Raw genomic sequence first — 24,420 nt, 5'->3', positions numbered from 1 at the left:
AGGTGGCGAAAGCTAAGGATAAGGCGTATAGAGAGTTGTATGAGAGACTGGACACTAAAGAGGGAGAAAAGGACCAGTACCGATTGGCTAGACAGAGGGACAGTGCTGGGAAAGATGTGCAGCAAGTAAGGGTGATAAAGGATAGTGAGGGAAAGGTACTCACAAGAGAGGAGAGTGTGTTGAGTAGATGGAAAGAGTATTTTGAGAGGCTGATGAATGAAGAGAATGAGAGAGAGAAGGTTGGATGATGTGGGGATAGTGAATCAGGAAGTGAAACAGATTAGGAAGGAGGAAGTAAGGACAGCTATGAAGAGGATGAAGAATGGAAAGGATGTTGGCCCAGATGACATCCCAATGGAAGCATGGAGGTGCTGAGGAGAAATGGCAGTGGAATTTTTAACTAGATTGTTTAGTGAAATTTTGGAAAGTCAGAGGATGCCTGAGGAGTGGAGAAAAAGTGTTTTGGTACCTATCTTTAAGAATAAGGGTGATGTGCAGAGCTGCAGTAACTACAGAGGGATACAATTGATCAGTCACAGCTTGACAGGGCATGTGAATCCAGGAAATCTAGTTAATGAGAGCAATGATAAAGGATTCTTAACTGTGTGAGCAGCAAGACACCAAAAGGCAGGTGTAAAGGATTAGCATGCTTATACAGTTCACATGCTGTGTCACAGCATATGCCATTATAATTAAGCCACACCTAAGCAGAGGAACTTTCAAGAGGACCTATGCAGAATTCTGAATGGTGAAAACCTATGCAGAATTCTGAATGGTGAAAAGGATGAACTCCAATCATTAAAACCACCCAAGGATGGTCCTTGATGTCAGACTTCCATGTTTTTCAAAGGATTGCTTAAATCCACGGACAATACCAGAAAGCCTCTCAAATGATCCATAAGAAACCAGTCATCTGGCTAGGGGAAGCCATAAAACTTCTGCAAGACGTCCACTACAAAGGCTAACAGCTTCATAGCTGGTGCAGAGGAGAAAGCAAACAGTCAACCTGTAGTGTTAGATATGCCCACCCCAATGAAAGAAAAAGTACAGTTTTGTACCTACCATAAATGTAGATGTCCAAACAGGATAGCATCTGCAGTCATAACAAATGGGTTGTCCTGTCGTCAGGCAGCCCTTCGGTCGGCCGGATTCCAAAGTCTGGGTCCGGCTTCGGCTGATGTCGCACTTCACCCGACGTCATCTCTGCTGGTCTTCGGGTATAAAGGCATCAGCCGACGCCATTTTCCTCAGTGTTTCTTGCCCCAGATGCCAGTTGCCCTCTTGGAAAGCTAAATTTTGGATAAATGCCAATGTTTCCAAAAAAGTAGAAGGCAAACACAAAAATAAGCATGTATGTACATATATACAAACAAATACACCATAAGAGACTCCCCAGCTAGCTAATAGGAGGGTAAATACCCTAGGAGTACCACAGAGGGAAGGAGGGTGGGTAATCCTGACTGCAGATGCTATCCTGTTCGGACATCTACATTTATGGTAGGTACAAAACTGTACTATGTCCTTCAAGGTAGCATCTGCAGTCATAACAAATGGGTAGAATACCATAGCCAACTAGGGGTGGAGGAAGAAAAATTATGGTGTAGTTAGGATCCCTTGCAGTACAGCAGTGGCAAACCCTGCTCGGGATCTAGAGTATAGAGGTAAATTATAATGCTTGGCAAATGTATGCACGGAGGTCCAAGTAGCCGCCTCAATAATGTCCTTGGTTGCCACTCCTCGTAAGAAAGCTGTGGTAGTGGCTGTAGCCCTTGTAGAATGAGGTCTTATGTTCTGTGGAATTGGTTTTCCATGGTAGGAGTAACAGAATCTTATGCAATTTCCTATCCATTTGGAGATTGTCTGTTTGGAAATTGCTTTTCCTTCCCTTCCTGTTGCATAGGCTACTAAAAGCTGGTCAGTTTTTCTGTTACCTTTGGTTCTGTCCAGGTAGTAGCGTAACTGTCTATGTACATCCAAGGTATGCAGCAGTCTTTCCCCCCTGTTCTGTGGATTGGGAAAGAAGGTAGGTAGGTGGATTGCCTGGTTTAAAGACACTCTGGATACCACCTTAGGCATAAATGTAGGATTAGTTCTCATGGAGACCCTATCTTGATGGAAGATTAGGAAGGGTTGTACTGCCATTAAGGCCTGTAGTTCCGAAACCCTCCTTGCTGAAGTAATTGCCAGTAGGAAAGCAGTTTTCCATGATAGGTGTTGAAGACCTGCTGTTGCTGCTGGTTCAAATGGAGGGAGCGTCAATTTTTCTAGCACAAAGTTCAAGTCCCATGCTGGTAATGGTGGTTTCCTAGGAGGTTTTACATTCTTGATCCCTCTGAGGAACTGCCTGAGTAGAGGATGCGAAAAGACAGGTGGATCGAAGCTGTATTCTGCTGAAATAGCTGATGCATGTATCTTGATGGAGGAATAAGACAGGCCTGTATGTAGAAGCTCTGCCAAGTACTCCAGGATGTTAGCAATATCTATGTTCGACACATCTTTTCCTCTTTCAGTACTCCAAATGACAAACCTTTTCCATTTTCCTGCATAGTTCCTTCTTGTTGAAGGTCTGCGGGCTTCAAGGATAATGTCCTTAACCCTTTGGGATAGGTCTGGGTTAGTTGCTGCTATGTGATGTTCCAGGCAGTCAGTTGCAATGTTTTTAGGTTTGGGTGCATGATGTTGTAGTTGTTCTGAGTTAACATCAAAGGCATCAGGGGTATTGACCACATTCTCCCCCGAGACATACTCCTCAGCAATGGGTACCAGTGTTGTCTTGGCCAATTCGGAGCTATCAGGATTATCCTTGGACGTTCCTCTTTGATTTTCAGTAGTACCTTGTGCATCAAAGGAAGAGGTGGAAATGCATATGCTGTCAGGCCTTTCCAACTGAAGGATAGAGAGTCCACCTTCCATGCAAGTGGGTGGCATGTCCTTGTGCAGAATGTTTTGAGCTGGTGATTGAGTGGGGATGCGAATAGGTCTATTTGTGGCATTCCCCATTTCTTTGTGATGGCCTTGAAGATGTCCGGGTGTAGCATCCATTCGTGAGCATCCGAGGTGGTTCTGCTTAACATGTCTGCTAGGGTGTTTTCTTTTCCCGGCACAAACATTGCCTGTAACTGGATGTTGTAGCTCAGAGCCATATTCCAAAGGTCCAGAGTCATTCTGCATAGGGGGTATGAATGAGTGCCTCCTTGTTTGTTGATGTACCACATGACTGTGGTGTTGTCTGTCCTTATCATTAAATGGCCTTCTTTGAGGAATGGTCTGAATTTCTGTATTGCTAGTTTTACTGCCAGCATTTCTTTTTGGTTTATGTGCAGGTGCAGCTGGTCTTGAGACCACAATCCTTGTATGCATTTGTCCAACATGTGCGCCCCCCAGCCTAGGTCTGAGGCGTCCGTTGTGATGGTTTGGCTTGCTTGAAAGTTGTGGAAGGGTAAGCCTGGGTTTGACTGGCATGCTTGAGCCCACCATAGGAACTCCTGTTTCAGGCATGGGATTAGTGGGATTTTGGTTTCTAAGCTGTGCCTGTGTTGAGACCATAAATTCTTTAGGTACCACTGTAGCTTTCTCATATGCAGTCTGGCATGTGGGACCAAGATTATGCATGATGCCATGAAGCCCAAGGCCTGCAGTACTTTTCTTGCTGTTAGTTTGTTCTGCTTTGTTAATGCCAAGAAGTAAAGAGGGAGTTGTTTTTGTTTTTCTGCGGTTAGGAATGCCATTTGTTTTACTGTGTCCAAATCTGCACCCAAGAATGTTCTTGTTTGGGATGGTATCAGTCTTGACTTTTGTAAATTGACCGTGTATCCCAGGGCTTGTAGTAAGCAAATGACTCTTTGTAGATCTGTTGTCAGCTTGCTTTTGTTGTCCGCTTGTAACAGGCAGTCGTCCAGGTATGGATAAATTTGTATTCCCTGTAGCCTGCAGTGAGCGATTACTGATGCCAGGCATTTTGTGAATACTCTGGGCGCAGTAGATAAGCCAAAGGGCAATGCTGAGAATTGATAATGCTCTGATCCTGCAAGAAATCTGAGGTATCTTCTGCAATTTGGTCGTATGGGGACATGCAGGTATGCCTCCTTGAGATCTAGAGTTACCAGCCAACACTCCTTGCCCAGCATGGGAAGAAGTTGCTGTAGGGTCAGCATTTTGAATTTTGGGACAATGATGTATGTGTTTAAGACGGACAGGTCGAGAATAGGTCTCCAACTTTTCTCTTTTCTTGGTACTAGGAAGAGTCTGGAGTAGAATCCTTTGCCCTGTTCTGTTATTGGTACTCTTTCCACAGCTCTCATCTTTGTTAATTCTGCTATCTGCTTTAGAGCTTCTGTTTTTTGATTTGGAGGTAGGTTTGGCATTCCTCTTTTTACTGGTAAGGTATGGAAGTGGAACCTGTAGCCTTGGTCTATGGTTTGCAAAATCCACTTGTCTTTTGTGATACAGTGCCAATTTTTTGAAAATAAGGCTAACTTTCCGCCTAAAGGTGCTGCTATTTGCTCCCTGGTAGGCGGTGTCAGAGCCAAGTCACTGTGATTGTCCTGTTGTAGTGGCAGTGGTTGTGTCTGTGCTTCGGTTATTGCCTTGCCACTGTCGTCCTCTGTAGGCACCTCCTCTGGATTGATTTCTGCCTCTAGAGCATCTATTCCTGCCTCTTTGAGATTTTGAGGAGTCTGGAAAGGACCAATTTTTGGCAGGCCAGTTCCTGCTAAACCTTGGGGCTGAACCTGTAAGAAATCCTTAACTGTTTGTACAGATTTTGCCTTTTCTTCCATTTTCTTCATTACTTGCTGAGCAGGTGTACCAAATAGACTGGCCTTATCCATAGGAGCATCTAACAGCTTTGCTTTAACATGATCCGGCAAGACCTGTTCTTTCAACCATGCATGCCTTCTTATCACTGTGCCAGTCATGGCTGATCTAAATGAAGCCTCCAGTGCATCATAGCCACATTTTAAAGAATGGTTACTAACCTGTTGGATGTTATTCACCATTTCTAAAACATATTTCTTATCTAAGGAGTCATCAGAGGACAGCTTCTTAGTTAACTGATCAAGCATAAACTCTTGGTATTGGATCATATGAAACTGACAGTTTAAAGCTCTAGCTGAGAGAGTAGCAGAGGTGTAAACTTTTTTCCGCCATCTCTCTAAGGACCTGGATTCCCTTTCAGAAGGAGTAGGGTTTTTTGCTGAGGTCGAGGCTACTGCCTTAGGCCCCTGGGATGTAGTCTCAGGATCTGCAAGTGGGGCCTTGTATAGGTGGTGATGAGTGTCTGGCACCCTGTAAAATCTATCTGGTTTGGCAGGAGCTGGAGGTAAAGTATCAGGAGCAGTGCAAACATCATTAAATGCATCATCCACAACAGGCAGTACTGGAGGTATAGCTAAGGGCCTATGTTGTGGTAAGTGCAGAAATGTCCTAAGCCTTTTTCTTGAATCTGAGAAATCTTGTCCCTGCCATTGGAATTGTTCTCTCATGGCATGTAAGGTTTCCCCAAAGGAAAATTCCTCTGGCGGAGAGGCAGATGGAATGGATTCTTCAGCATCTGAATCTTCATATGTAGACAAAGGAGCCTCTGGTTGGTCTGTAATGTCTGAGTCATCCGCAGAATCATCAGAGGACACTGGCTCGGGGGGCTCTGCTCTAGATCTCTTTTCTGGTGGCTGAGAGGCCCTGTCTGGGTGAGATTGGGATCCCCTAATTAAGGATATTAAATCCTCTGCCAGAGTAAGCATTTGTGAACTAGAAGTGGGCCTGTGTGAGGGGCTTAACAGGCACTGATTTAACAGTTTTGGCTGCTTTAGCCCTGGCAAAGGCCTTAATAGACATGGCTGCAGGAGGCCTAGCAGCACCACGTGCTGGGGTAGAGACATCCAAAGGGATGGTGTCTGATAAATCACTAGGAACCACAGTAGTAGGCAAGACTTCTGAGGCCGATTCAACTAAGGTAGCAGGAGCCTCAGTAGTAGTCATGGATTCGGCTGAAGATTGACCGGTTTGGTTTCGGCCGAAACCGAGACACTCGCGGCTTGCTTAACCGTGGTTTCGGCCGAAACCGCGGACCGTGAGTGTCGGTCTTTTTCTTTGCGTTTTTTAACAATTTGGGTAGTCGGAGGATCCGACGGCATAATGTACGCAAAATCAGAGCCGAAAAACTGTTCAGCAAACTCCGACCGACGCCTAAGCGTTTGTCGGTTGAAGGAAGCACAGGCCGAACAGGTTGCTACGTCGTGGTCTGGGCCTAAGCAAGGCAGACAGTAAGAGTGGAAATCTTTATGAGGTATTTGTTTCCCACAAGTTAAACAGTTATTGACTTTTTCTGACATTGGCTGAGGCAAGAAAGAGTCCCCAACGGGTACTTAGCTTTTTAGAAGTCTTCGAAGTAGTATTCGGTAGTAGTAATCTCTGGATCTGACCGACCGGCTCTTGCGAACAGCTTCTGCTTCGGGCGCCACGCGGCAAGAAAGACTGAGGAAAATGGCGTCGGCTGATGCCTTTATACCCGAAGACCAGCAGAGATGACGTCGGGTGAAGTGAGACATCAGCCGAAGCCGGACCCAGACTTTGGAATCCGGCCGACCGAAGGGCTGCCTGACGACAGGACAACCCATTTGTTATGACTGCAGATGCTACCTTGAAGGACATCATTCGGAGTCTTACAGACAGACAGAACTCATGCGGTAAGAATAGCAGGCTCCAGGTCAGACTCTAAACCAGTCACAAGTGGTGTCCCGCAAGGCTCGGTTCTGGGACCCCTACTGTTCGGCATATACTTCTCAGAAGTACAGGCAAACACGGGAAGACTATGGCTAACCAAGTTCGCCGATGACTGCAAACTGGGAGCCATAATTGACTCTTCAGCTGACACGGACATCCTCCAAAAAAGGATTACTGAGATGGACACCTGGTGTCAAAGTCATGGCCTCAAGCTAAATGCCAAAAATGCATAGTCATCCTATTTGGGAAAAACAAAACACCCACGAATTACCACATAGGTGGCAGCCCCCTTAATATAGAAGAGGTAATAAGAGATCTGGGGACCCAGGTAGACAGTAATCTCTCCTTTGACAATCATACTGCCAAAAGTAATTAGAAAATCCTTCTACGTGGCCCATCTAATTACTAAAGGGTTCGCATCTAGAAATAAAGAGGTTATAGTGCCCCTCTACTCATCACTCATCAGACCCATCATAGAGTACAATGCCCCAATTTGGGATGTACCTCACAAGACACTTCCAACAGCTGGAAAGACCACAAAATTACCTCAACAAGAGGATAATTGGCCTCAAACATATGTCCTATGCAGACCGACTGAAAAAACTCCGGCTGTACTCAGTGGCATACCGCTTACTCAGAGGTGATCTCTGCCTGACTTACAAAGCCATGTCCAACTCAGAATTGATGGACATGCTCCACCTATAGAAATCCAAGTCACTGCGAGCCACGCGCTCTAGTGAGCTAAACCTTGCCACAACAATAAATAGAACATGCTGGAGGAATAGATTCCTATCACAGAGACTTTCCATGCTTTGGAACAAAATTCCTTTCTACATTAGGCAGAACACCTCACTAACACTCTTCAAGAGAAACCTTGACGAGTGGATGGGTAACAGAAATTACACCCCTGGGATCACTTCATTGGCTCTGCTTGACAGAGGCTCAGTTAATTAAATCAATGGGGCAGTGAAAGCAGACACACTCTGGCTAGGCTTAAAAATGCCCTTGGGCAGATAGCCTAGTACCTACCTATGAACCTATGAAGTTATGGGAGAGAGTATTAGAAGCTAGTTTAAGAAGGGAGGTGATGATTACTGATCAGCAGTATGGTTTCATGCCAGGAAAGATCACTACAGATGCGATGTTTGCTCTGAGAGTGTTATTGGAGAAATACAGAGAAGGTCAGAAGGAGTTGCATTGTGTCTTTGTAGACTTGGAGAAAGCATATAACAGGGTGCCTAGAGAAGAGTTGTGGTATTGTATGAGGAAGTCGGGAGTGGCAGAGAAGTATGTAAGAGTGGTACAGGATATGTACGAGGGTAGTGTGACAGTGGTGAGGACTGCAGTGGGAGTGACAGATCCGTTTAAGGTGGAGGTGGGATTACATCAAGGATCAGCTCTGAGTCCTTTCAACCTGTCCATCATCACTGCAAATAAGACAGATGAGATCAGACAGGAGGCCCCGTGGACTATGATGTTTGCAGATGACATTGTGATCTGTAGTGAGAGTAGGAATCAGGTTGTGGAGACTCTGGAGAGGTGGAGATATGCTCTAGAGAGCAGAGGAATAAAGGTCAGCAGGGCTAAGACAGAATATATGTGTGTAAATGAGAGAGAGGGTAGAGGAATGGTGAGGATGCAGGGAGCAGAGTTGGTAAAGGTGGACGAGTTTAAGTACTTGGGATCAACAGTTCAGAGTAATGGTGAATGTGGAAGAGAGGTGAAGAAGAGAGTACAGGCAGAGTGGAATGGGTGGAGAAGAGTGTCAAGAGTGATTTGTGACAGACGGGTACCAGTAAGAGTGAAAGGGAAGGTCTACAAGACAGTAGTGAGACTAGCTATGTTATATGGGTTGGAGACAGTGGCACTGACAAAAATCAGAGCTGGATGTGGCAGGGTTAAATATGTTAAGATTTGCACTCAGTGTGACTAGGATGGATAGGATTAGGAATCAGTATATTAGAGGGTCAGCTCATGTTGGACAGTTTGGAGACAAAGCAAGAGAGACGAGATTGCATTGGTATGGACATGTGCTGAGGAGGGATGATGGGTATATTGGGAAAAAGATGCTAAGGATGGAGCTGCTAGGTAAGAGGAAAAGAGGAAGGCCTAAGATCAGGTTTATGGACGTGGTGAGAGAGAACATGCAGGCGGTTGGTGTGACAGAGCAAGATGCAGAGGATAGGAAGAAATGGAAAGAGATGATCCGCTGTGGCGACCCCTAATGGGAAAAGCCGAAAGATGATGATATTTACTAAAAAAGCAAGTGCAATACGACTTCATTTATGTTGCTCTTTTTAATGAAAATCTTACATTTTTTCTCAATTTAATACAGTTTTAATACAACTTTGCTCACTTCTCCTGAATCTCTCTTCTGAAAAAAGTCACTTTAGTTCTAACTTGATATAGCTTTTCACACCCTATGCCAAGCAAGTTACCTCAGTTTGTCAAGGAAAGGGGCTGGTGACTGTTCGTAGAACCCAACTTAAAAACATCTGTTAGGGTATCTCTTGCTTACCTTGCTCTAGTCAACTAGAATCAGCTACCATTCCTGATTTGGGAGATCAACTCAGAGGTCTCCTTTGGTAGCTCTACTACATATGTTGTTGTGTCTTTTGGCTTTTCCCGGTTAGGGGTCGCCACAGCGGAACTCCGGTCCGCTAATGACTGGTAGTAGATTTTTACGTGCCGAGTTGCCGGCCCTGACACGCAACCTTCAACGAAGGTACGCTCATTCACGCATGTCTCCACAAAGAAGACGCTCTAGCTGAGAATCGAACAGGACGTCTTACTGTGAGGCGACAACACTACCGCAGCACCACCACCGCAGTAGCTCTCTACTACATATAAATGAGTATATTTAAATCCTGTTATAAGCACTAACTCCATTTTTATCTTTAAAAAAAAATTATAAGTGTGTATGTATTTATATTTCCCACCTACAGACATGTTCTGTCATATTTATTAACATAGTTTTGCTATTATGTTACCTGTAAAATATCTAGACTTAAGGCATTTAAATATACTAATTAACTCATATTTCTGTATAGATATTGTTGTGTTTCATGATGAAATATGGGATCCATTATGCATCTGCTGGCAGACTTCAGCTTTCATAGAAAGTCTTAAGTCTTCTGGCTGGAGTTTTTCTTTTTAAACTTAGCAAAATGCTCAGAATAATCAAAAGATGGCTTTCTACATAAATCAAACACTTAAGATAGAAATACTGCTGGGAGACTGGGTCCAGGAACATCAACTGTTGGTAATTTTAAAAGGGGGCACATTTAATAAACATTAGATAAAAAACACTCAATTCTCTAAATGAAAAACTATGTTAACTTTTTTTTAGACAGACCCATCAACAATGTTGGTAACTTTTGACTGAAAAGATCAAAAAGCCTGGGAAACCGAGACATGACTAAAGCACCCAGGACCATATACTGACTTCCAGCAGCACAAAGAAACAAGTTATACATAAGATGCACACTTTTTTATAGTCAAATTCCCTTCTAAGGGAATAATTCAAGGCTGCACAGTCTGACAATGATGGGAGTGTCTCAATACTTAAAGATCTGGACAAAAGACTACTTCATGGCCAATATCTGCAATATTACTGTAATTCCTGCAGCAATTAGCCTTACAATACAAATCTTGTTCTCTCTTCAACATCAGGTTAAGAGTGAAATGGCTGTTACTTCCAAACTCCTCTTTCAAGAGTGCCACCAATGAATGATGCAACACGATAACCTTTTGCCAGAAGATGGCAAAAATCAGATGATATCAAAGGCACGGAGGAGTCTGAAACACAACCAGGACTCAGGGCTGCTAATTCCACCTAAATTCCTTCTGTCTTTGGTCTTCCTGCTAGGAACCACAAGATAAGTTACCTGTCTGGTGGGTGTGCAGAGTACCTCTCCAGACTCAATACGCCAGTGAGTCACAGGATAAAAGCAAAAGCACAGGAGATATAGCATTTTACTGAGATACAGACAAAAAAGCAGCTCCTGTGACTGTCACAGCTTGAGACGTACCAACAACACACATCACTAAGCAGGTCTGTGCATCTCAGGCACTGAACATGGGACTTTCATCAGAAACAGATCTGAAATGTTTAGCTAGGAAAAAAGTGATAATGCTGAGGGCATGGAGGTACCTCTAATCCTTGTACAAAAATTATAGTGCAGGCGAACAGTAGTGCACACTGAGTGTGGGAATGTATACCGAGTGTGGGGGTGTGACTAAGAAAAGCTGTAGGAGACGGTAGAAGGAAGGAAGATGTACCCAAGTTATTATGCCCACTAAAGAAGGCCCTTAGAAGTATTTTTTTTCTTATTTATTTATTACTGACATTTGATTACCAGGAAAGTCCAACTGAGTAGGAGCCCATTTTCAGACGAGGCCCAGGGAGAACAGCTCCAAAGTATTACAAAACATTTTAAGAACAATAATTTTACAAATAATTAAAAATAATAAAAAAATACAGTTTAAATAATTATACCAAATTATACATAATATGAAAAGACTGTTTGAGAATTGATACAAGTTCTATGGCAATGGTTTAATAGTGAATGTTACCCAGTTTATAGAGAAATTAAAGGTAGGTTAGTATAATGCAAACAGTAATTGCAATATGGAGTGATAGAAAAACAGGCTTGTGGTATATTTAGAGAAAAAGCCAGGGAAGAGAAACTGACAGAAGTAAGGAAGTGAGTGAAGGGACAGCAAGGAGATGTAGGGTATGAATAGGTATTTGTTCACATTTAGGGATATGGTTTATCCTGGTGTAGAGTAAGAACAGAGACCGTTTTGGCTAGGAAGTCTTTCAGAATGGTTTTGAAAGATGGGAGGGAGGGTACTGACCCAATTACACAGATAAGGACTTCCAGGCCTTAGCAACACAGTACAACTATAGGCAATGCCCAGAAGATCTGACAGGTTTGAGGACGGACCGGAGTTTTTGGTCACTGGATTGTAATGATCGAATGGAAACAGAGGTGCAGAATGTTATTTACTGATGGATAAACAGATGGATTCTGGGTAATTTTATAGGTGGTAAGAAGCTATGTGTATATTAGTTGATGCGGTTGTTCTAACCAGTTTAGGCTTTTAGTGCCATACACTGGTGGGTCACAAAAGGGGAATTACTGCAAATTTAGCGACGTTGCTATAGTATTGTTAAATTTTTGATTTTGTTTTGATGCCTGAAGGTTAGTAAGGATGGGAACACCGTAAAGAAGTGTTGAGAAAAGTGCAGCTTTAGTTGTATCGGTGAGAAAGTTTTTGGCTGTATAAAGTATCCTTTTTTTTCCTTAAGTCTAACAATTACAACTTACTTTATAGCATACTAAGCAGAGGTAGTCCAACCTTTTACCATTAACCCAATGAGGTCTTACTCTTCTGATTTTCTCCAAAAGAAATATCAAAGCATGATATCCTGTACCAATCCCTTTGCTTATAAAACCACATAAGAGAGACTTAAGTTACAGAAGCTTAAATATACAGCTATAATAAAACATACTTATTTCTAAGACTTTATATCCATTACGTTACTATTTAGATGCAACAAAACACATTCAGTTTTACAGTTAACTATATCCTTCAAGAAATTTTTTTTAAACAACTAAAGACTTGAATTCATCAAAAACAAAATATTCTAACAAAGTTTAATCATAAAGCTGTTGTAAAACAATGTAAGGGAAAAATAATTAAATTGTGATAGAAATTCTTACCTCCATGTAATAAACTGTCAAACAGCCTAAGGCATAAACCAAGAAAAAGGCCTGTAAAAGAAACAGTGCATTAAAATAGTCTGCAGACAGTTGCTTTATGTACACTACAACAAAACAACAGAGAGCATGGTTATCTATTGCAAATGAAAGTGCTGATTCTAAAAATAATGCATTTTAATTAGCTTTTACCACTATTACATCAAACAATTCAAAAATAAGAAAGCATTTCAAGGTGTTTAATATTGTAGCAGTTAAATTCCCAATAGCAGTTTGATAAAAAAATTACCATCATTAAACAATTTATAGAAATAATTTCAGTGGTATTATCTGATTGACAAAGGGACCTTCTCCTTGGTTGGTTGGGCTCAACTTCTCTTCTGTTCTTGTTCAGCATTTTTGTCTTCGGATTTCCTGCAATCATTGGCACATGTTTCCTATACCTGCTCATGCAATGACATCAGATGCTGCACAAGAAAAGTGCATCTACGCCATGAACCTACTCAGCTCATCCCCAACAATTTAGTTTGCACACTTCCAGCGCATCAAGAAAAAAAACAATGAAGATATGCAGGAACTGTTGACAAATAATATGCATGCTTATACTTGACCGAACCAACTCCAACACTAGTGGCTTGATGCAGGCACAGGGGAATGGCAGTAGACCGTCTGATTTTAACAAGAATTTATATCTAATAGAGACCTCCTTGAGAGGTCTACAACTAGTACACCCCAAAAACAGTAAATCTGCCAAGCCAAAGGCCAGTCAAAAGGAAAATGTTAAGAAGGATGACTTCAGGACTACCATGGTAATATGGGAAGCCTTATTTCTGGGGTAATGATCCAGACATTGCCTAGCAAAAAAACTGATGACCAAAAGGCCACATGTTCTGCAATGGAAACTACTTATTCAGGCACCCTCACAGCATAAGCAGCAAGCTCCCACTGATCACCTCATCAACCCTCTCCTTAACTTTCGTCTTTCCAACCCTCAGCACTTCACATCAGTAAATTTGGGGGGTTATTTGCCTTAAGGACTCACTTCTTTGTTTAGCTGGATGAACAGTGAAAACTAGGAGACAAGACATCAGCCACAGCTAGGTGTAACTTCTTTGCTAGTCTTACTCCATCACATATGCTGTGGCTGCCAGCATACCTGCTGAAGCAGAGGTCTAGAATGCTTTTGACACAAGTACATACTTGCACACCTGGCTACTTTACTGTGTAAAGCACTGCCTTGTATGTTACTGTGCTGGTGTGAGGCAAACTACAAGCTCCCTGTCCTCTAACAGAAGGAGCTAGGTAATTAACTCCTTAATCATCTCCTAAGGTAAACAGACTGGTATACAACACTTACTCCTATCCCTATAGGATTGTAGGAAGTTACTAGGCTATTAGCCCTGAGGCCCTTATAAGCATAGCCAACAATTTAGCCCATGTTCCTACAAGTCAGCACCCAATGCCACTGTCCAGCAGGGGCACAGGTGGAATCCCAGGGGTGTACTTTCTGTTCCCAATCTAATTATCTAGGTTGTGTCTAAAATGGGTTAATGAGTTACTCTGCTTGATGTGGAGATGGAGTCTATTCCAAAAAGGGGGGGGGGGAGGTCTCTGGGACACATCTGTCCCGTCAACAAGTCCTATTGATGTCACAGACCAGGTTGAGGTCACGAGTGTGGGTTACTAGAGTGGAGCTGAACTTGCAGATATGCAGCAGTCCCATCAAGGCAGGGTCTGAGACTGCTTTGTATACCAGACAGAGGACACCTCTGAGGAGTCTGTAGGAGACTGAGAAGAGGGACAGGGCCTTTAGCCTATCTGTGTAGGGTAGATGTTTGAGGGCCTGGATTCGCCTGGTTAGGAACTACTGTGGTCTCTCCAGCTGTTACATGTGCTTTGTGAGGTAAATGCCAAAAGGGGCACTGTACTCAATAATAAGTCTTATAAGGGAAGAATACATGGATGTTATGACCACCGTATCCCTGGATGAAATACCCTTACTAATGAGATGGGCCATGTAGAAAGCTTTCTGTACAATGGAGGCAATATGGTGGTCAAAAGCCAGTTTGCTATCTACCTGGGCGCCCAAGTCCTTCACAACTGACTGCGTGCTTAGGACCTTATTATTAATGTGATCAGGATGATGATGCATTTTTTGCCATTCAGTTTGAGGCCATGTTTTTACCACAAATCATTTGTTTGAGTGAGACCCTCTTGGAGGATGTCCACATCACTAGGGGAATTGATGACAGCACCCAGCTTGAAGTCATCTGCAAACTTGGTCAGCCATAGCCCACTGGCTTTGGCCTGCACCTCAGAAAAGTATATCCCAAACAACAGAGGTCCCAGTACCAATCCTTGGGGTACATTACATTATGGATCTACTGTTTAAGGTGGCTTCCCCTATTTTGACTAGGTGGGTTCTATCAGTGAGCCAGTTGGCTATCCATCTGGTAGCAAATGGACTGATGCCTAGCTGAGAGAGTTTATCTATTATTCCTGAGTGGGGAATGGTATCGAAGGCTTTGGCCATATCATGGTAGGCAGTGTGCACTGTCTTCCCTCGTCCATGACTTTGGTGACAGTCTAAGTCGCTGACCAAATTTAACAGACATGACCTCCCCTTGATGAGATCAAACTGTGTGAGATTGAGTGTTTGGAGGGTGCCAATGTCCTTGTTAATAAGGTAAATGATAATCCACACCATGGCCTTGCAGATCAGGCTAGTTAGGCTAATGGGTCTATAATTTCCTGGATCGGTGGATGCTCCACCTTTGTGCAAAGGGATGCCAGTGGCTGTGCTCCACTCCACTGGGACAAAGATGGTACTCAGGCCTTGAATGAACAGGGTGCCTAACGGTGCTGCAAGTACTTCCTAAGTTCATGTAGAATGGAGCCTGAGATGTTATCAGGTCCCATGAAAGCTGTATTTTTTTGTCTTTGAGAGGGCAGTGATGACTTGCTCCCTAGAGATAAGGGGAGGGGGGGCAGGTGCTGAGAAGTCCTGACTTACTGATGGGGGGGGGACAGAGGGGAGAAGTTTTCACTGAACCTGTCTACCAGCCGGTTGGCTACATCTATGGCATTTGTATATGTGATGTCGTTGACCACCAGTTCTGAGCAGATCTGTGTGCTTCCTTTGAGATTGTGGACATATATAAAGAAGGCCTTATGAATGTCTTTAGTAGAAGTGGCCAGTTTAGACTTGAAGTTTGCCTTGGAGGATTTCACTCGTGCTCTTATTTGCTTGTTCAGGCTAAGGAGAGATTGCTTCCGCTCCTTCTTGGTTCTGGACAGCAATTTTTCCTATTATTATAGTTTATTTATTGCCGATGTCCACCAGACCGGTTTATTCTTCCTTGATGAGAATGATTTCATTCTGTCGGGTTTTCCTGATTCCATGCAGCTATATAAATGCTTGTATAGTACTTTGGTGTAGGCTTGGACATACGTGCCAGTTCCTATGGAGGGGGAGGGGGCTGTGAAGCTGTTTATACCTTCCCTCAGGAGGTTGTAATCAGCTTTGGAGAATTTTTTTTGTTTGACCCTAGCTGTAGGGGGGGGGGGTGACTTTGAAATGACCGCTTTGTGGTTGTATCTTACCAGGGATGATGACACTGTGGGGATGTTGCAGTGGTTACTCATGTTGGTTAATACCAAGTCCAAGATATTTTCACCTCCTGTGGGGGTCAACCAAATGGTCCAATGCATTTGCATTGACAAAATCAAGGAATCTCTGGGCATCTGTGTTTTGGCATGAGCATTTATTCCAATCTATGGTTGGACAGTTAAAGTCACCCAGGATCAGGGTAAAGGGTTGAATCTTGATAGATTTGGAGAAGTCCAGATAGGTGGAGCAGGCATCTTGAGTCAAAGTTGGGGGCCTATAGCTAGCTATGATTTGATTATGTGTCTTGTCGATTGTTAACTGCAACTGGAGTGTCTCCTGTGCGTCATACTGTTTGACCACTTTGTGTGTATGTCTTTTATATATATTACAACTCCACCTCCTTTTGCTTTGTTGCTGGTTTTGGGGTCTGAATGTATGACAGGATGAGTAACCTGGTATGGCTGGGATGCTCTCTGCAGCTTTGAACCAGGTTTCTGTGACTGCACAAATGTCAACATCTTCCAAGGTTAATAATGTTTGCAATGAGTGCAGTTTCATGTTTAGACTCCTAGAGTTTAGCAGCATGACCTTTAATTTACATTTTAATGAAATTTTCATGTTGGCAGTTTTGACCTCATGGCACTGCCTAAAAAAGGCATTATGGGGGATCAAGAGCCTTTGCCAGGAGCCTGAAACCCAAGGGAGACAGATGCAGTCCATTGCTGGCAAAGCATTGTGGTTTGTCAATCATGTCATCCCAGGCTGTCAGGTACTGGATCCCCTTGGAATGACACTAGAAACTAAGCCAATTGACACAGTTAATCATTTTCTGTTTGTACTGAGGCATCACTCTGGGTGACGGTAGAATGCTGCTTATGGTTTGGAAAGTACAGTTGTGTACACTTACCATAAATGTAGATGTTAGAGTGTATTCATTGTTGCAGTCATTACATTTGGGTAATCTGCTGGCAGTTTGCCCTCAGTCGGCCTGAATTCCAAAGTCTTGAGTCCTGCGTCGGTTGCGGTCCTTTTCCATGATGTCAGGTCATCAGGGGTATAAAACATGCAACCGACGCCATTTTCATTAGTTTTTCTTGCCCCCGATGTCAGGTGCCCCAAAAAAAGGTAGCAAATGATGTGTATATATATATATATATATATATATATATATATATATATATATATATATATATATATATATATATATGTGTATATACATGTATATACATGCATCGATATAAACTTTACCTTCATCTACAAGCAAATACACCACATACGTTGTAGAAGATAGAGAAGGAAAGATAAACTCCAGAATGACGGGGATGGCAGGAGGGTAACCTGGACTGCAACAGTGAATACAGTCGAACATCTACATTTAAGGTAAGTGTACACAACTGTACTATGTTCTTCGTGTTTCACTGTTGCAGTCATTACATTTGGGTAGAATCCCAAAGCTATGGTGGGGAGTCTGGAGCTAAACAGCATTAGGTGCGGCTATAAGGCCCTGCAGCACTGCAGTGGCAAAGCCTACCCTGGACTTAGAGTAGAGAGGCAAATGATAATGCTTTGTGAAGGTGTGAACAGAACTCCAAGTAGCAGCCTCTAGAATGTCTTTGGTTGGTATTCTTCTGAGAAAGGCTGCTGAAGTAGCTGCAGCTCTGGTGGAATGAGACCTAATGCTCTTGGGCACAGGTTTTCCATGGTGTCAGTAGCAGAAATGGATGCAGTGGCTTATTCACTTTGAAATTGGATGCTTTGAAATAGCCTTTCCTTCTGATCCTGCAGCATATGACACTAGTAATTGCTCAGTTTTTCTTAGAGTTTTAGTCCTGTTCAAGTAGAATCTTAGCTGTCTGTGTATGTCCAAAGAATGCAGAATTCTCTCCCCCTTGTTCTGCGGATTTGGATAAAAAGTTGGCAGATGAATTGTTTGGTTAAGAGCCACACTGGAAACCACCTTAGGCATAATAGTCGGATTTGTTCTCAGAGACACCCTGTCTGGGTAAAATATGATAAAAGGCTCTACACAGCCATGAGGGCCTGCAGCTCTGAAACTCTTCTTGCTGAAGTAATTGCTAGTAGCAGAGACAGACAAAACAACAGAACTCGTATGAAAAAATACAGTTAAACAGTAAAGAAATGCAGTAAAATGCTTTTAAACAGTAATGAATTGCAATAAATTTCAATGAAACAGATATATTAGTAAATTGAGTTAAAACAGTGCAAATGTGATAAATTAGCTTATAGGCACAACAGTAAAAAACAGCTCAAATAAAGCAGCAAGCAATTCAGTAGAATACTATCATCAATTTAATAGGCTATCGACAAGAATAAATGCGGCAAACTAAATGCAGTTGAACTCCTAAAGCATAAGCAGAAAAATAAAGTAGGAAGAGGCACTTATTTTTTTAGTAGAAAGTGAGGAGAAAAGATAAATTCAAGGTTGAGAAGATAAAGGGGTGGGCCTTCACAACTTACAGTGGACATATAAAGTGTACACACCACTGTTAGAATGCCAGGTTTTGGTGATATCAAAAAATGAGACCACAATAAATCATTTCAAAACGTTTCCCACCTTTAATGTGACCTATAACCTGTACAATTCAATTGAAAAACAAATCTGTTAGGGGAAAAATATAAAAGAATAAAAAATTTACAATAAGCTGGTTGCATAAGTGTGCACACCCTTAAACTAATACTTTGTTGAAGCACCTTTTGATTTAATTACAGCATTCAGTCTTCTTGGGTAGGAGTCTATCAGCATGGCACATCTTGACTTGGCAATATTTGCCCACTTTTCCTTGCAAAAGCTCTCCAAACCTGTCAGATTGCGAAGGCATCTCTTATGCACAGCCTTCTTCAGGTCACCCCACAGACTTTTTATTGGATTTAGGTCTGGGCTCTGGCTGGGCCATTCCAAAACTTTAATTTTCTTCTGGTGAAGCCATTATTTTGTTGATCTGGATGCATGCCTGGGATCATTGTTGTGTTGAAAGGTGAATTTCCTCTTTATCCTCATCTTTCTAGCAGATGCCTGAAGGTTTTGGGCCAAAAGTGACCGGTATTTGGAACTGTTCATAATTCCCTCCACCTTGACTAAAGCCCCAGCCCCAGTTCCAGCTGAAGAAAAGCAACTCCAAAGCATGATACTGCCACCACCATGCTTCACCGGGTTGGTGATTCAAGTGTTGTTTTGTGCCAAACATACCTAAACATACCTTTTAAGTTCAACATTGGTCCTATCAGACCATAACACATTCACACAACATTTTGGGAGAGACTGATGACTTTGTTTTTTTATTTTTTTTTTAGCCAGGCCTGATGTTTTTCTGTGCAAAAAAGCTTCCCGTCTTGCAACCCTACCCCAGGGCCAGACCATGGAGAATACAGAAGCCTGTTGTCACATATAGTACACAACCAGTACTTGCCAGAAATTCCTGCATTTCCTTTAGTGATGCTGTTGGTCTCTTGACAGCCTCCCTGACCAGTTTTCATCTTGTCTTTTCACCAATTTTGGAGGGATGTCCAGTTCTTTACAATGTCACTGTTGTCCCATATTTTCTCAACTTTTTGATGACCATCTTTCACTGTGTTCCAGGGTATATCCAATGCTGTGGAAATTTTTTTGTACCCTTCTCCTGACCGATACCTTTCAACAATGAGATCCCTTTGATGCTTTGTAAGCTCTCTGCGAACCATGACTTTTGCTGCAACAGGCAACTGAATAAATGTCAGGTAAATCCCACTAGGACAACTGAACTTTATTTGGGGTTAATCAGAGTCTCTTTAACTGATGGCAGGTATGTATCCAAGAAGACTAAATGTTGCAATTAAATCAAAAGGTGCTTCAAAGTATATTTAAGCGTGTGCACACTTATGCAACCAGCTTATTGTACTTTTTTTATTTTTTATATTTTTCCCCTAACAAATGTGTTTTTCAATAGAATTGTACAGGTTTATAGGTCACATTAAATGTGGGAAAAGTTTTGCAATTACTTATTGTGGTCTCATTTTTTATATCACAAAAACCTGGCATTTTAACAGGGGGTGTGTACACTTTTTATACCCACTGTAGCTCACTGTACACAGTAGAATGAGCTGATGTAATGGGACTGGGTGAGTGTCCAATATAAAATTTATACTAGAGGTGGGCAACTCAAAGCCACCAGATCAGAACAAGGCAAGTCTAAAAATAGTTGCCCAATTTAAACAGATATGCAGCAAATGTTTTAATCAGAAGTACAGAAAACAGTTGAAAATAGGTACTTTTATTTTCCAGTTGAACAGCAGAGCAATGGCAGAGGGCCTAACTCACTGCAGCTTGAAAAATACTGCCACTATTCTCTACAGAATGAAGATGATGACACTTGTGCAGGATATCATAACACCAACTCTTCAATAACAGGTCAGTGTAAAAGTAAATCATTACATTTGAATTTACCCACTTTATTTATCTTGGTGAAACTAGTTTTCGAAAGTTGTTCCGATTCCCTGTGAAGATAAATACTGGTGCTGAGTTTGAGACGTTATCTGCACATATGATATGTGACTCCCATGTAAATCCAGCACTAATATAAATCTCTTCAGATTTCTGAGTTTGGAAACCCTACAGGGAAAGTGCACGTGTAGAAAAAATAAAAACACTGCACTAAAAAACTTTTTTTTTTACAAATGTTCATGAAAAATAAATGTGTAACGACTATATACAGCTCTCCCATATATAATGGAGGGAGAAGTTTTATAGACAGACATGACCTCTACTCAAAGATCTGCTTTTATGGCAACTATTTTACCCAAATCAACTATCTTTCCTTGTAGTTGAACAATTACAAGATATAGCATAGAGCTGTCTAAAATTGTCTTGCCTTTATATTGGCCTTCTAATTTATAGTATTTGGTGAAAGTGTGGAGAGTAGTCCACGTTGTAGATAAATAGTACGAAGTAAGCTGCTTTTCTAGTCTGTGTGTGTGTGTGTGTGTGTGTGTGTGTGTGTGTGTGTTGTGTGTGCGCGCGCGCTCTCTCTAACTCTGCTTTGCTAAAGTTTAGTGTACTAATTAAAACAAAGGGCAATACAATGGACCAGCCACTTTGACAGGTTGTCTGAAAACAGAAAAGTCTGATCCGTTTTTCTGAAGGAGTTTTCCTAGTGACAGAATTTTGGTTCTTCGTGGACATCTTTGGTTTTTAGTGTGTGTTTCTCTACATTTTAGAGCTTAGGTAAAAGACCAGAAGCTAGATAAACTGGTTGCATGAAACAGCAGAGGTGAAGGCAGGATTAATTCTCATTATTCGTGACTAGAATCATTGGATGGCGTAGTGGTACAGCGGTATTGTTGTTGCCTCACAGCAAGAGGTTCTCCAGTTCGATTCTCGGCTGGGGTGCCTTCTGTGCAGAGTCTGCATGTCCTCCCTGCGCTTGTGTGGGTTTCCTCCAGGTGCCCCGGTTTCCTCCCACATTACAAAGACATGCGCTTGCAGCGTTTCTCCCCGGGCCTCCGCTGAAAATTGGCTCGTTCCAAGTCGGACTTTCCCGGTTAACAAATGTTAAATAAATATAAAATAAATAAACAAATTCTCAAAACACTTTCAGTGTGGAACACTGTATGGGATGGTCATTTTGAAATCCTCCTGCCAGAGTCCACTAAATCAGTTGGTTCAAAACGGAGGTAAAGGTAACTTTTCCAACATGAAATTCAAATCATGTCTTTAATGTAGTAAGCCTTTTAGGAAGGCTGTGAGAGGAGTCTGCTGCAATCAGAGGAAAAACAAAAAGGCAAGCTTGTATTGCAGAAGACTATCCCTCTATACACAAATATTCCAGATTGGACTCTACGTTTGGAACTGGATATCTCAAAGGTTCGAAGTACTCAATGAATTCCAAGAAGCTTATACTTTAATTTCCAATGGTAATATTTCCATGCAGAAGGTCTTTTGCCTCTAAGAATGTTCACCATCCACCTGGAAGACGCTGACTTACAGGAATAAGAAAATCTATTTTTCTGAGGTGAAAGATTAAGTGTAATGAGACCAGGGTACACAGCACTGCCATTCTGCTGAGTTAAGTACTTGTGTAGCAGCAAAGACCACAAAGAAAGAGTTGTTAACATCATTAAAACATAATACCATGGTTGCCTAGGCCAAAATGAAGTTATCAAAATTAGTGTGGCTTGGTTTAGCTTTATTCTGAGAAAGTCCTTTTAAAATTACAGAGAACACAGGAAGAACATACAAGAGTTGGAGTCCATGAGACTGTAAAGGCATTTATCCTCCAAATTATCTTACAATAAGGAACAAAAGGGCTGGAGTTAATTGTCAAGATGTATTGCAAACAGGCCCAGTTCTGCTCTACCTCCACTACTGTATTACTCAGTGGAATAACATAGGATAGTTACATGTCATGTCTAACTCAGAAATGGTACGTCTGTTAAATGACTCCATCTGGAAATCTGTGAGATGTGTTGCTGAGAGAGACCGTGCTGAATAGCATGAACCCAGACGTGAAGGATCTACATATAGCTGGATGTATCTGATGCCTCCCCTTGTTTGCCGATACATCACACATTTGTAATACTATTTCTTTGGAACTGATAGGGTGCAGACAGAAGATGCCCTGAAATGCTTGTCAAGATTATACATTTCTTTAATTTCCTTCAAACTGAGGTTGAAACCTTGAAAAGAAAAATTGCGGAAGTGGATTACTTGTGTGTAATTCGAAGAGTTTGTTTTGATCCGCTGGAAAACTGCTACATGAACTTAAAGCACTCCTTTTGGATAATCTGTCAGCATCCACCAGCAAAATAAAGAGAGTTATGTACTTACCATAACTTGGAATCTGGGCTATTCAGCGTCTTTATTCATCACGAATGGGTCTTGGGTCCGACCTCGGATCCGAGCTGACAACTAATGGACAGATCCAGAGCTCAAGCTCCTCCCCTTCTCATAATCCCCTGCTGACCTCTAACCATCAGATCGAGTTTGCTGAACAAACAGGAACGCAGGCAGTCTGTGCAGGATAAAAAAAATAAAAATCCTGAAAATGAACTATTCCAGATCTACTAGATTTCGAGAAGGTAGGGGGAAGGAGGGAGGAATGTGATGAATAATGACACTGGATAGCACAGATTCCACGTTATGGTAAGTACATTAATCTGATAATATTCATGTTATTATTCATCACGAATGGGCCAGAATCCCCAGCTACTATGAACCCTGGGTGGCTTCAAAGAAGGATATGCCAGAGCACAGAGGAACCAAAGGAAGCACTGTTCCTAGACACCAGTTCCAACTTGTAATGCAAAACAAATGTGTGAAGATTAGACAGAGTTGAGCAGCACAAATCTCATCCAAAAAATGTTTAGCCAAAAAGGCCGAAGAAGTAGCCAGCAACCTAGTAGAGTGGGCTTTAACTGGTCTGGATAGCTCCACATGCCTGCTATCATAAATGTAGGAAATACAGTTGGCAGTCTTCCAAGACAGGAATTTAAAATTACAAGCTTCAAAAGCTTGATTTCCCACCCCATGATGGGAGATTACTTCTAGGACTGCTTCGGCCACCATTTTCAAACCCCTAGTGCCTAAGGACCCAGTCAGCGTTTTTTCTACACAAATGGTATGCTAGAAAGTACAGTTGTGGACACCTACCATAAATGTAGATGTTAGAGTGTCTTCACTGTTGCAGTCATGACTGTAGGGTTCTCCCCTGCCGGCAGGCAGCCCTCGGTCGGCCAGAATCCCAAAGTCTGGGTCTGGCGTCGGCTGTTCATCCATGCTCCCTGACGTCAGAGCGCCAGGAGTATAAAGCTGACAGCCGACGCCATCTTCTCCAGTTTTTCTTGCCCCAGATGTCAGGAGTCCCAAAATAAAAAAGGTCCCATAACCTTTGCAAATACACCTCAGAAGAATGGTGAAAAAAGGAAATACACAAAAGTAAAAATAAGAGGGGACAGGAGGGAGGGAAACTCAGACTGCAACAGTGAAGACACTCAAACATCTACATTTATGGTAGGTGTACACAACTGTACTATGTTCATCGTGTTTCACTGTTGCAGTCATGACTGTAGGGTAGAATCCCAAAGCTGAAAGAAAGGGAGGTGGTCATAAAGAGGAAGGGGTGGCTAAAAGGCCCTGCAAGACTGCAGAGGCAAAGCCTGCCCTAGACTTAGAGTAGAGAGGTAGATTGTAGTGCTTAGAAAATGTATGCAATGAACTCCAAGTTGCAGCTTCCAAAATGTCCTTGGTAGGAACTCCCCTGAGGAAGACCGCAGAAGTGGCAGCAGCTCTGGTGGAATGAGTCCGTATACACCCTGGGATTTGCTTTTTATGGTGAGAATAACAAAATCTGATTCCATGAGCGATCCATT

General features: G+C 42.3%; 1 protein-coding gene across 1 annotated transcript in view; it reads right to left on the bottom strand.

Moving 5' to 3' along the window:
* Window positions 1–24,420, bottom strand: part of TSEN2 (tRNA splicing endonuclease subunit 2) — a 456,866-nt gene that overhangs the window by 281,398 nt on the left and 151,048 nt on the right. The window contains exon 6 of the mRNA XM_044078068.1: window positions 12,453–12,503. Coding sequence (XP_043934003.1) covers window positions 12,453–12,503 — 51 coding nt within the window. The remainder of the gene's footprint in view (window positions 1–12,452; window positions 12,504–24,420) is intronic.

This window comes from Protopterus annectens, chromosome 7.part0 (assembly GCF_019279795.1).
Source record: "Protopterus annectens isolate FY-2018-M chromosome 7.part0, PAN1.0, whole genome shotgun sequence".
Taxonomy (NCBI): Eukaryota; Metazoa; Chordata; order Ceratodontiformes; family Protopteridae; genus Protopterus; species Protopterus annectens.
The sequence above is the reverse complement of the archived record's forward strand: the minus strand, read 5'-3'. Positions and strand labels throughout refer to the sequence as shown.